The sequence below is a fragment of the Melopsittacus undulatus genome, chromosome 7 (genome assembly GCF_012275295.1).
Source record: "Melopsittacus undulatus isolate bMelUnd1 chromosome 7, bMelUnd1.mat.Z, whole genome shotgun sequence".
Lineage (NCBI taxonomy): Eukaryota > Metazoa > Chordata > Aves > Psittaciformes > Psittaculidae > Melopsittacus > Melopsittacus undulatus.
This window is the reverse complement of record NC_047533.1, coordinates 25984581-25999008: the sequence shown is the minus strand read 5'-3', so window position 1 is coordinate 25999008 and position 14428 is coordinate 25984581. Positions and strand designations below refer to the sequence as shown.

At 37.1% G+C, this 14428-nt stretch overlaps 1 protein-coding gene across 2 annotated transcripts in view; it reads left to right on the top strand.

Annotated features, from left to right (window-relative positions):
* KCTD8 (potassium channel tetramerization domain containing 8) overlaps positions 1 to 14428 on the top strand; it is a 95040-nt gene that overhangs the window by 20891 nt on the left and 59721 nt on the right. The window contains exon 3 of one of the 2 annotated variants that reach the window (XM_034064911.1): positions 13994 to 14004. The exons of the other annotated variant lie outside the window; for it this stretch is intronic. Within the exon in view, the coding sequence (XP_033920802.1) occupies positions 13994 to 14004 (11 nt within the window). The remainder of the gene's footprint in view (positions 1 to 13993; positions 14005 to 14428) is intronic. 2 annotated transcript variants of the gene reach the window in all.

The window sequence follows — 14428 nt, the reverse complement described above, 5'->3', positions numbered from 1 at the left end:
ATCTTGCTTGACCTGCTGGCCCCACTCCTTTTGATATAGTCCAGCATATGGTTGGCTTCCTGGTCTGCAAACACACACTGACAGGTGATGTTGATTAGTTTCTTCTTCAGAGGTTTATAAATGAGTTCATTAGCTTTTCCATTGTGATATGGCTATTCTTATACCTTTCTTTTCTCTGTTTTTGTGTGTGTTTGGATTTTTGCTGTTACTGTTAACATCCACCAGTATTTTGTCCTTGGTTTGTTTTTGTTTGTTGGTTTGTTGTTTTTTTTTTTTCTTTAATAACCTGGAAAGTGTTTTGTTGTTTTGTTTTTTAGTTTGAAAATTCCTGCTTCTTTGTAGAGTTTCTTGAAAATTGAATACATTGTTCTACCGGCACTTGAAGACTGTGTACTTATGGTTTTCATAACATGGAGTCTGCTATCACACTTTATTTCATTTCTAGCAAAGTTAAAACCTTTCGAAGATAGCAGCTTTGGTTGTTTCTTAATTGTCTTTGTTTTCTCATCTCCATCCTGCTAGACATATGGAAAACAGCTGGTTCCCTCATTTCCATTCCTTAACTATTACTTCCTGTGGTCACATGCTGTTCCAAATCAATGCAAGTTCTTTGGGTGGCATAATAGAGATAAGGAATTGGTTTTTGCTTTATAAAATGAAATACTTTTTTTTTTCTTTCAATTCATGTGTTTTAGAATAGGGGCTGAAATACATATTTTCATGTTAATGCTTTCGTAATTTATTGCATTCACCAGTAAAATTTTCCAACATCCTCAAAATCCTTCACTTCCATTTACTGCTTTGGTTGCTGTCATAGATTCAAATCTTCAGTACAGCTGAAAAGTCAAGCTGGCTGCTAGAGAAAAGGTTCAGATGCAAGTGAAGAAGTGAGAAACTTATGCTATAGTCTGTAGAACTGCTGTAAATATGTTTGGCCTGTGGCTCTACAACAACAACCAAATTAGCATTTTTCTTGCTATCATTTTAACTGTCCTGGATTAGTCACAGAGCCAGTATGCTTATTTGGCAACACCTATAGATCCCTCTCTTTGTATGTCAGGACAATTTCACATGGAATGCAGACTCTTTTCTAAAAAAATTGAAGAAAGGAGCTGATGGGCAGCAGGACCCCTCAGGATGTTTGAGTTCCCACCAGCCCACCTCTCCAGTGAATGTTTTCCCAGTGTACTGATTGATGCTTGCAGCAGGTCCAGCAGTGCCCTCTGATTTCCAATGCTTGCTGTGGCTACTCCTGTTATCCATATTTAGGTGTCATTTTTTTATCTAGTAAATGCCTGTTTCCTTCAGATGGAAAGCAGTTATGTCTCCTTCCCATGTGAGAATCAGGACATGCTCTTCGAAGGCTGGTACATGTGGTAAATTATGGCTGCCCTTACAGCAGAGAAGTAGTAGAGCTTTAAGTATTTTCATTTCTTAAGACAGGTACAAAAATAAAAAGGCAAAAAGATTAAACAACAGCTAAAAAGATTTTTTAGAGTCTTATGTTTTTGTCTGTTTCATTGTTGCAGCTTTTAAACTTTCTGCCTCATTTCAGATCCACCATCATAAGTGTGAATGTACTATCTAATAATAGGAGCAAAGGTAGTGAGGTAGATTCATGCCACTATTAGAGGCAATGCCTTGTAAAACTGAAATGCATTAATTTCTGTGCTATATTGCTACATAATTATGTAATGAATTTTCTTCATTTTAAAGAAGTTCCTAAGAAATTTTTGCCCAACTTGTAAATTATTTTATTTTAAAGAAATCACAAAAAAGACTATCATAAAAACTACTTTCTATCAGCTATTTTTATTCCTCATCCTGTATTCTGTAGATTTGATTTCCAGTTTTAGGTGTGTAATTATAGCATTGCCTCACTGTCTTTTTAACTTTGTGAAATTTAATATTAAAGTGAGTGTTTGTGGAAAATACTGTTCTCTACAAAGATGACAAGAGAATCATGAAGCATTAAAAATTCAAGAGGAATTGTTTGAGGGGGAAGGGAACATCATATTCAGTCTTGCTGTTTCTTAAGAAGTCAACAACAAAAGGCACGGGATGTTTCTCTGGAATGATTACAGCATTGTATACAGAGAGGAGGCAAAACCAGAACTGGCATTTTAATTTAAATATCCAAAATTGCCAATCCTGAGGAACCCAGTTACCACTATTATAGTTTTTCTTGCTTTTGAAGCTTGTTACTGACAAACTTCAGTTTAGGATGCTGTATGTGGTCACCACACACTATCCATCGTATGGATGCTGTGTGTTGCACATGCTTTGCCACTGTTCTTCCATTTCTGATGTTCAGATACAGTGGGTAGATTGCACCAGCACTTTCTCCTGGTTCTGCCATGGGCAAAGCCTTTTTAGACACAGAAAGTCAGAGCAGATATAGGAGGCTGAAGCAAGAGCAAGGCAAGTTGAGAGAAAGCTTTTCCATTTTCTAAGTGTCTAAGGATGACTTAATCAGCTGGTGGTACAAACTCTAGAACACAATGTATTAACATGTACATTCCTATTGGACATGATAGGCATGCCTAGTATCTTATCATTTTGGATCTTAGTGTACTTAGTTTCCTATTTGACATTTAAAGTATCAGTTGAATTAAATCTTGCAAAACAGAATATCTGCCATATAACATTCCATTCTATTATTTTCTCTCCATCCCTTTTAGTTTTCGCTATTTATTTTTTCAGAGAGACCATTTGAAAATCACTCAAAACAGCTAGAGATTTTTGTTTGACACAATGAAGAGGCAGAGTCCTAATTTCTGCATGTTCTTCCCAGATCACATCACAGTTTTCACTCCATTTGCAAACCATGTGCCATATATTTTTCCTCTTTTCTGTTTATATTTTTAAATCATTTGGGTTGGACATGATGTAAATCTTTATTTGAAGTATTTGCCAACAATCTTTTGACAAAGTTTGCTGAATTTGTACCCTGGGTTTTTAATTCTCATTTACCCTGCTGGAGGGTGGAACTTGTTTCCAACTGTGATGTTTTTTGGAAAAGGAAATAAGAAATGTTACTTCACTCCTTCCAGCTTACAAAGATTTTGGATCTTCCTGAAGGACTTGGTTTAATGGTGGACTTGACAGTGTTAAGTTACTGGTTGGACTTGATGATCTTAACGGTCTCATCTTTTACAGCCTAAATGATTCTGTGGCTCTATGACTTTAAAATATGATTTTGTAGCAGATGAAAATGGACTGTATGAAAAGAAAAAGAGAATTGCATCTTAGGTTTCCATAGTAACATGAGTAGAACATTTGCAAAAGTTTGATTTTATTACATGGTTCTGTTGTCTGTTATGAATAGATCAGTTTGGCATCGTGAGTTTTGCATCACGTTTTACTGGGCTCTGATTCCTCATGGCAATATAAACAGCAATCCGTGTGACGTGCACATGAAGGCGGTAGTGTTCAGTGGCAGTCTGTGTAGATGGTTTAACTTCTCAATGTCACTGAAGTTTTATTCACCTACTATATTTATTGAATGGAGGAGCTTAGTGAAGAAAGCTGCAACCTTTAGTGTTGTTACAGACCTGTTATGAAAAACATAGCATAATAGATAAGATTTGAAACCCTGTTTCTTTTTCTTAACTATTGGTATTGCATGTATTTGTTTCACAATTGCCAATATATGTTGCTTCTTTGGTGACATAAGTATACACTTTATTGATGTTGTGTTCTCTGGAAGTGAAATCTCTGAAAACTAATACCGGTGGGGCTGGTGTAGTTGCTGGTAATACAGAAGTGTGCCCCAAACTTGCACATTCATAATTGCTTAAGTAGTTATGCCTAGGACAAGTAAGAAGGAATGGATCTACCTGAAGTCTGACAAGGATTCAGTTTCAGTCTGATGCATTTTTTACATACTTCAAAGCATATGTAAATTAATGGGATACAATAATTTTATTTCTGTGAGCTAAAATGCAGTTGATCACACTCATTATGATGTGGTCTGCACAGATTAGAGATTCTCAGCTCTTTCTAGTGCAGCTGCGTGGGAGTGGAATGACAGTGCCTTTATTCTTCTTATCACAAGATCAGTCTTCCTTCCCACAGGGTAGTAGTGAACCTTGTTTTTTGTATATAATCCTGCATCTCCTTTTGTAGGAAAGGTAAGGTAACCCAGATATTATCCAAATGTTTAATTAAAGAACAAATTATAATTAGTAATCAAATATCACAAAGAATTGGATGAAGTGGATTATTTGCTCTCTCAGTCTTCATTTAGGAATACATTCTGTATTTTGAGACAAGGGTAAAGATATAATAGGTTTTGTCTAGTGATGCATTGAGACATTTGTAGCTTTCTGTTCTATTGCTCTCCTTGTGCAACTTCCAGCTGTACTGGTTGGCTTGTAGAAAGTAGGACATAAACATGGGCGTGACATTTCAGATACTAATGATCTATGTCTTTGCCTTAGTAAGTAAAGGTATATTATCCTGTTACTACATATGTATCAATTTAAAAACTATCACTTTGTTCACTGTCACTACTTTTGTTGGGTAGAAACCACTTTAAAATGTTCAGCTTTAGCTATAGTCAGAGTCAGTTTATTCTTTTTGTTATGTGCTGATGCTGATACTGCTTGAGTTTAAATAGGTCTTCTTGTTCCATTATAAAGAATGGTCATATTTTTTTCTGTGTATTGGTTTACTAGAATGAACAAGATATGATTTTGTTATGTACTATTATTTGACAGTGTTGCCATGCTTCTTATCTTTCTAGTAGCTTTGTTTTTTGCATCAGATCCTGTTTAACTGTACATCATCTGAAGAAAGATAGAATTGTATAGGGTACATTTGATGAGATTTTATCGTTGCTGAGGCATTTACACATTTTAAGATAACATTTATAATTTTTACAAAGCCATATCATGCAGGCATTAGTTTACCAATTAAGATAGTAATATCTTTGTCTTCTCCAAGAAATTTCTTGTCATTAGCATAGCAGTGATTTCACTTGGTAGCGTTACATTGCACTCCATTAGGTTTCACGTTACTTCTATGATATTCTGTTCTTAGCTTATTGACTTGCCTGAACCCTCTATTGTCAGGAAGATTTCTCTGGAAAAGAACTTGATTTCTTCTCTTTCTGTTTGGTTTTATGTGGGCTTTTTAAAATTTTTTCTTCTTTTTTCTTTTTTGTCTATAAACTGTTGGGTTTTTTTGCAGCCATGGTACAGCCATGCTGCATTTTTTACAGCCTAGAGATCCAGGACAGTATGGCCAGAGTGAATACAAAGCTGCTTTTTAAAGAAAAACCATTTTCTTTCTGTAAATTATTTCTTTGACATGGTTCCACTGGTTACTTGAATGGGGTAGTCCAGATAATTTTTCATATTGCTTTAGAGCCAGACTTGTTTGTCATACTGTGCGGATGCTTCAACAGTCTCCATTGGTTTCTTGGCATTATTTTTACAAAATATGAACCATATAAACCTATGTTGTTTTTTTTGTTTGTTGTTTGTTTGGTTGGTTTTTTAATATAGGATATCTATCAGGGAATAGAGGCCTTTAACAATAACTTTTATACATCTTTTATATATATGTATCTATCTGAACTCAACACCTGATAAAATTACAAAAGCAATTTTTGAAGGCAGATTTCTATAAAAAGCAACAGAAAATCACTGACAGTGGGGCTTTTTGGTTGTGCAGCAAAACATCAATATGATACAATACACAGGCTCTTCTACTTTCTGTGCTGTGTTTATTCCAGCAGCAAATAATACTGACAGGCAGGACAGCTGACATTCTGATTAATCTCACTTTATTTTATGTAGAACTAAAAGCAACTGTAGATAAGAGCAGCTGACTGTGGGATTTCTGAAGTTTCTTTTTGACTGTTCTGGTGCATAAATTGCTGTGCACTCTGTAGCTATAAAATCTCCTTGCTCTTTGAAGTTGCCGAAGCTACTTCAGAAAAAATGTGAAAGGCACTTTTAAAAAGAATCTAAATACTGTATGCTAAAATTCCTTACAATGTGACCATCATAAACACAAGAGAAAAAAAAATAGTATTTTTTAAATTTTGAGTGCCATTTTTTTTTTCCTCAGGAAATATAATTTTCCATTTTTGAGTTTTTCAGTACACTAAACCCCCAACCTTTTATCTCAGGTGTTAACAGAAGGGGAAGAGGAGCCATGGCGAATGCCAAAGTGAGTTGTGGGTAAAATTCATCTGAGAATAAAAGAACAGCAGAACACTTAGCAGCATTTATCACAACTTGCTAATTGAAAATTATATTAGATATGGAAGTCTTCTGATAAGTACAGTTTAGTGTTTTTTCAAGAGAATTCATTGGTTATACAATTAGGAATAACCTGGAAATTGAGCAGAGTTCTTGAGCAGACCTACTATCAGTCTGTGTTACAGTTGATTTTCAGTTACCAAATAATGTGCTTTGTCACAAAGAAAACCTCTCATCTTGTTGTGTATTAAAAGGTGCAGAAGGTTATGTTAGGATAAGTAATGTTCAAAAGTAGAAGAAATAACTGTGTCAGACTTTCACCCTTTCCTGTTCAAACCAGTGTTTCTTGTATTTTTAAAATCCAGAAAGTGCTTAAGGTTGTCACTGATATTTTTTTTAAGAGGACTTTTTTATAAAAAAAAAAAAGGGGTTATCTATGAGACCATAATAGATCATGCAGTTTGACTGAGAATCTCAGCATAAACTGAACCTGGATACAAGTGTTTCCCAAAGTGTTGGTATGGTTTTTTTCAAATTTTATATGCTTTCTTGGGAACTGATAATTAAGAATCTTGTGCCATACCATTACCTGTGGCTTGAATAATTTGTAACATTTATGCTTTTCATGATTTAATATTTGCTGCTCTGTGGATTGTTTTGTCCTTTGACTTAATATAAAATTACTTTAATTATATCTTGAACTCCACTTGTTCCTCTTACTTGAAGCTAAAGACACCCATTAGAAAGGAATGCTACGTTTCCAATAAAAACTGAACAACAAATTTGATACCTACTGTGAGTGTTCAGAGAACTGCTCCCAACTGTGACATTAATATTGCATTGTTTATCAGGAAGGTAACTTGCTGAGTTATTTCAAGTTAAAGGCCAGGGTTATTTCCCACTGTGATAATAACAGTATATATCTTTGCACAAAATATTGGTCTAATTATATTTTTAACTGGGCTGCTAACTATTGTAGCCATACAGCTACATACATTAGGATTAAAATTACTTTAAATTTTACATATAGCCCTAAATTTTCCTGTTTTAAAATTACAGTTTTAGATTTTTACACAGTAGCTTGCCTTGTTTTTGAATTTATTGTTACTGAACTTTAATGTACTGATATGAGAAAATCAGCTGCATAGTATTCTAAACATTTGAATGATTTAAAAGCAAAGAATATTTCTTCTGTGTGTTAAAGAATGGTACCAATTATATGATTTTTTAAATATTAGTAACTTTAAGGGGAATTATTTAGCATGTGTTAGCATGAAAAGCACATTCTGTGTTGAAGTTTGTCAGAAAACTATAATCTGCAGGAGTAAATAAAAAGTAACATTAAAACAATATTTAGTCAACTAGGCAATATATTCAGCAACACTTTTCAGTCATATTTTATGTTTGATAGCTGTTCCCAAAGTGTAGTAAAAATCATAGAATCATAGAATCATAGAATAGTTAGGGTTGGAAAGGACCTTAAGATCATCCAGTTCCACCCCCCGTGCCATGGGCAGGGACACCTCACACTAAACCCTATCACCCAAGGCTTCATCCAACCTGGTCTTGAACACTGCCAGGGATGGAGCATTCACTACCTCCCTGGGCAACCCATTCCAGTACCTCACCACCCTAACAGTAAAGAATTTCCTCCTTAGATCCAATCTAATCCTCCCCTGTTTAAGTTTTAACTCTTTACCCCTTGTCCTGTCACTGCAGTCCCTAACGAATAGTCCCGCCCCAGCATCCCTGTAGGCCCCCTTCAGATACTGGAAGGCTGCTATGAGGTCTCCACGCAGCCTTCTCTTCTCCAGGCTGAACAGCCCCAACTTTCTCAGCCTGTCTTCATACGGGAGGTGCTCCAGTCCCCTGATCATCCTCGTGGCCCTCCTCTGGACTTGTTCCAACAGTTCCATGTCCTTTTTCTGTTAAGGACACCAGAACTGCACATAATACTCCCAAGTGAGGTCTCACGAGAGCAGAGGTTCAGGATGACCTCCTTCAACCTGCTGGTCATGCTCCTTTTGATGCAGCCCAGGATATGGTTGGCTTTCTGGGCTGTGAGTGCACACTGCTGGCTCATGTTCATTTTCTCATTGACCAACACCCCCAAGTCCTTCTCTGCAGGGCTGCCCTGAATTTCCTTTTTGCCCAACCTGTAGCTGTGCCTGGGATTGCTCTGACCCAGGTGTAGGACCTTGCACTTGTCATGGTTAAACTTCATGAAGTTGGCATCAGCCCACCTCACAAGTGTGTCAAGGTCCCTCTGAATGGCATTCCTTCCCTCTAGCGTATCAACAGAACAACACAGCTTGGTGTCATTGGCAGACTTGCTGAGGGCACACTCAACCCCACTGTCCATGTCAGCGACAAAGATGTTAAACAAGACCAGTCCCAACACCGATCCCTGAGGGACACCACTCATTACTGGTCTCCAGCCAGACGCTGAACCGTTGACCACAACTGTTTTTGTGCAGTCATCCAGCCAGTTCTTTATCCACCGAGTGGTCCACCTATCAAATTGATGTCTCTCCAATGTAGAGACAAGGATGAGGTGTGGAACAGTGTCAAACGCTTTGCACAAGTTCAGGTAGATGACATCAACTGCTCCACCCCTGTTCATCGTTTCTGTAGCCCCATCATAGAAGGCCACCAAATTGGTCAGGCAGGATTTCCCCCTTGTGAAGCCATGCTGGCTGTCACCAAGCACCTTGTTGTTTTTCATGTTTCTAAATTGTTTAACTGAAGCTAAACAGATAGGTTGACAGCACAGATTGTTCTCCACCAGAGATAGTGGCAGTATAGTATTACGAGGAGGTATAACAGCAATTAGTCTTCTTTCTCTTGGTGAGTATTAGTAATAATATTTTAAACTTCTGAGGCCCCTCATACTTGAAGATTTTAGGGCATTTTAAATATATGATTTAGTGCTCACATCATCTCTAGGATATGTGAGAGTTACCATTTGCTTTAAATACAGCATAATGCAGTCAGAGAAGAAAATACAAATCTGCAATTCATTTATATGAGCTAAACCGAGCATGGGAGTAACTGGAAATCACAGTGCTTTGCAGAATTAAAACTAAGGTTAGGAATTTACATTAATAAATGTAAGTGTTTAAATAGGAAGTAAAGGAGAGTAGAAAGAAAATACTTTTAGTCAATTCAGTGCAAACTAGGTCTCCATGCTGAGCTTATGTAAAAAATTGATAACTAACAGTAGCAAAATGGCAGGCTGAAGCAACATTCATAATATCAGATGAAAGTTCATTATAAGAAATGTTATCTTAGTCTTTAAATTGAATAAGCAGCTAATGTACTGAAGATCTGAATATTTGAACCCCACTCAGTAAAGAGCATATGGCAAGTGAAAACTTCCCTTTGCATATAGCCACAGTTACAGGTGACATGTTTAATAAATGGACTCAGCTCATCCAGATACAGTCAACTCTTGATTATCTGAGGATGAATTGTTCAGTCTCAGGGTTAAGTGTGCACTGATGCAGAGCCACCAGAGCTGGCTCTGCATGAGCTGGTTTCATTTCAGGACGAGTTCAGGCATGCTGAGGCTGAGCACACAATATGTTCTTGACTGCTTTCCAGGCACCAGCTGGGGAATCTCCCTGCTCTACACTCACCAGCAGCCCTGCCCTTTTCCCACTGGACTCTTGCTGTGTGTTCTTATGGCTAAATGTTATGTGTATCTTGTATTATATGTGGTTTTGGGTTACCCAGGTTATACAACCCCTTCAGAGTCTGGGAGCATATAATCAAGAGTTGATTGTTGCCTGCTGTTTTCTCTTTACATTTTTTATGTACCAGTTTGCTGAGAAACTATATTAAAAGTAGGAATAAAATTAAAAATGCTAATTTTAAAGTTATAACTTATATGTGGCTTCAGAATTAGGCTTACTGCTGTGTTTTAGTAATAGGGTTCATTATCACTTCTAGTGGCAGACAGACATTCCTACTACTAACTTAAACATTTTGCTTGCCTTGGGCTTTTGATACACAGTGAATTTAAACCATTCCTGCAATGTAATTCTTCTGCAAAAATTGATAAGACCATCCATTTCAGAACTTTGGGTGGAGTAGATGAACTCTGCAATGAATAGGAAGTTGCGTAAGATTTAAATTTCACATGGTTTTATTTCAGATCCTTTTCACGATAAATATTAGTTAAGTCACACGTTATGCTATTTGTACATCTACATTGAGAACTTTAAAATTCTCATTGATTGTTTTTAATGCTTTGCCATAACATGCCATGTATTTTGGAGTGGCAATTATACACATATATTTTATATATGTAATTATATTTTATTGTAACAGAAGGTGTCATTGGCACTGCCAGACCCATTGATTGTCAACCACAAAGTCCTATCTGTGTCTCGTGAGTTGGCTTTTGATTTATGGACTACCTTAGACACAATCATTTGGGAATAGCATAATAGGAATTCACTTTTGAGATGTACTCATGTTGCTTTTAAATTAAATTAAATTGGAAATTGTACTACTAATATGTAGTTTCTTAATTACTTTTCTTTTTAATACATCATTTCAAATACTTAGTATAACCATTTATATATGAGTTATATTCCAGGATGTAAGATCTAATCAAGCTTTCACATAATGTAAAAAGCTTTATGTCTTTTGGTTACTTCCATGATAAAAATAACAGTGTATCAAAGCACTCTACCCGGGATGACTTCACCTACCAGGTTAAAGCTTTGAAATCTTTTGAATTCTATCCATTGAAAGTCTATAATTGAATTCTTGGTCAGTCAACAGCATTACCTTTGTAAGCATAAAATGTTGTTTGTTTCATCAACATCAACTGCCTTACAGAGAGATATGACAGTGTAATATTACACTCTGTGAAATTACGTGAAGTAGATACCTGAAAGGTTAAAATCTACATTTTCACCATTTCTGCCAGGGTCTATCTGAGTAAGGAGAAAAAAAAAAAAGGCATTTTAAATAGTAATCTTTTCCTCTGGCCTTTAGTTCTACATAATATGCTAAAATGATAGTTGCTTTTAAAATACCCAGCAAATTTTTCTTTGAATGATTTCCAACTTTTTCATCTAATATATAGTAGGCTCCCATTGAAATGGAAATAAGCTGGTATCAGTATTTTTTGCCCATTAGTCCACCTGTAATTCAACCCACCCGCATATGTCTCTTTGGACTTGGCTATAATGTGCAAGCTGGTCTTTTTGTTACAAGGCCAGGACATTTTCTTATTAATATATGTAACTGTGCTTGTGATATATTCCCAAAGGCTTTGAAGAGCCTTCCTCTGTGTCTTTGAGCCAAATGGTAAATGTAAGACTTCCACAAAAATTTCAAAAGCTTTGATGTTGCTAATAAGACCATAGGTAGCATTTGTTTTTGGAACTTGGCAGTAAAGATAAGGAGGTGTTTCACATTTAAATCTTTAGTTTTCAGGATTACTCATTAGCAGTCCACAATCATCAGTAAAGTCAGAAAAGTTTCTGCCCTTAAAATTAACTATTTGTCTTCAGTTTCCTATAACTTTCATCATAATCCTTAGTAAATTATGATACATAAAAGAAGAATGGAGGGAGGATATATATACTTATTTCTGTTATGAGAGCAATTCACAAGTAATCACACTCCTACATCTGTTCAGATTTTATAATTCTGACTCTTCCTCACAGCAGAACGTGCTCTGCTTATTTATTCATGCTACTTTGGGCTGTTGCAGTTGTGACCTATTTTCACACTTGTTTCAAGCAGCTTTTATTCAAATTTGAGCTGTGTGTTCACAAAGATTGTCTCTTGCTGAGTGGCTTTCAATCATTTAATCATTGTCCTTCCTAACCATAACTAGCTATATTTCATCTATGCCTGTTTGTTTAATCTGCCTTTTCTCTTTCATCCCTACTTGTAGCCTGTCAGCATTAGCAACTGCTCTTCCAACCTCAGCCTTCCCATTCCCATGCATTGTTGGTAAAAATAATTATTTTACTACCTCTTGTAGCATCCTGTCCCCTTCCCTCCCATTAAGGTCAATCTACTGTCACTGTCCTCAGCAGTACCCATCTAGTATGTGTGTATTTCCAACTTTTTTACTGTGTGTTGTAGGACTTCCTCTAGGTTGATTTTAAGAGGGTTTAAGTTGCTTCAGTCCGAAGAAAGGAAGGTGGGAAATTAACAGTCCATGCAAGCCAAGTGCCTACATTTGATCATCATGCAGCTGCTTAAGACCAGGCGGGCTATTTTACTGTATGCAGTATGTACTTGAGAGAGTTGGGCATCCATTTCGGGTAGTACCACATCTTTTAGGCTCACCAATATGTGTTACAGCTGCAAGCCGGTAAAGCGTACACAGAACACACAGAAAAAGAGATGCAGCTTTCTCTCTCAGCACTTACATGGTGAGGGTTGGACTCTGTTCTTACTGATCAGTTTAATCCTGTGGATGCTGCCCCAGTGGATTAGTGAGCTCCACATCATGAAGGTGTCACAAAGACATGGCCAAGCGGACAAGAAGAGTGGAGAAAGAGGAAGGAGAAAACAGGGGTGGAATAAGAGCCCTGAAGGCCCCTGGACCATGATCCTGACTTTTCTCAGGCTTTAGAAGCAGTCCAAATAAAATTGTTAGGTATGAATCTTATCGAAAGTTTTCATCAGTAACAAGTCTTACAAACAACAGTTTCCATTCCTTCTTTCTTTCACTCACTTTCAATACTTGTATCTTTACCTTTAGCTTCAACTTCTCAAACATGCTACAGGGTTCTGCAAAGGTATCTTGATTTTCTGTTAAGTCTGTTGTTTCTGTGTACTTATTCCTGCAATGATCCTCTGCCTGCCAACAGCTAGTAAAGAGGCAGATACTTAACTCTACTCATCCCTCCTGGGTCTGAAGCTATGTGGGTCTGAAAGGTATGTATCACTCATCAGTTCATGTTTGACAGAGGCCCTTTACTGAGACAAAAAGTGGGTGGGAATTGGAAGAGATGGCATTGTCTCTTCACTTGACTCAGGTATTCCCATGCTTAACACCATAAGCACATAAGCACATAAGAAAAATACGAATTCTCTGGGCAGTCTTTGTTTCCTCTAAACCAGGTCATTTGAAAGAACTACATGTTTTGGAAACTTGTAGCGTGCATGCTGACAGATTTCCTGCATTAGTGTGACTAAAACTTCCCCAACACTAGTCTTTCATATCTTAGCCAGGACTTTGGCCATTGATAACAGGAGTGGCTCCATAGCAGATTCACAGAGCTGCTTTATCAGAGCAACATAGTAATTAACGCACATGCAATGAAGCTCAAATATCTGCACAGGTTAATTCCATGCATAGCTAACTCTACACCACCACTGAGACAGTCTGCCATTGTACAGTTGCTCACAGCATGCAAAACTAAACATACTTCCTATTTCCTGCCTCTGCTGCCTGGTCTATCTAGGAGGTTCCTGGGGCAATCTATAAATCCAGTTCTACCTCTTCCATCTGTGTTTTAAATATCTCCCTACATGTTATGTAAACTTTCATCCTATGCACCAAAATTTTAGTCTCCTTTCTACATAAATATTCCTTCTCCTTATATGAAATACCCATCTCCAACATGAACATGTAGCACATTTCTGCAATATCTGCCTCCCTTAGATGGGCAAGTTTCTTGGGAGACTGCAACTCCCATGTATCCCAAGCAGAGCAGCAATGTGTCTTTCTTGAGTAACAAGTATAAGGAGAGTCAGGTTGTGAATCAGTGGAATAAACCCCTGTACATTCAACAGAGACATAGATGGAGTCCATGTTATAGCACTGCTGCTCAGGCTGTCCTTGCCCAGCTGTGGAAATGATCTGTTATGAGTGAGGGATCTGATGAACCTGGTTGACCAGTATGCCTTTGCAAGGCACTTTAACTCTGCATCATTTATTCAACTTGATCATTTGATGGTGATAGCTTAAATCAGCAAGGTTTTTGGCAAAGTCCTCAAATTCATTAGAAATGCAAGTCTGTGTTGCTTTATATGACAGAACCTGGTAACTCATTAGTCACACCTGACAAAGAGCACTAGTGCTACAGTAGGTGTTTGTGATCTTGACTCATTTCAAGTAAAAGTCTTTCAGTCTGGGAATTATTTTTTAAAAAACACAGGGGCATCGACTCAGATTTGAAGCAACAGCTTCTTTAATGGCATCTTGCATATCACGCAGAATAATCTGTCTAGTGATA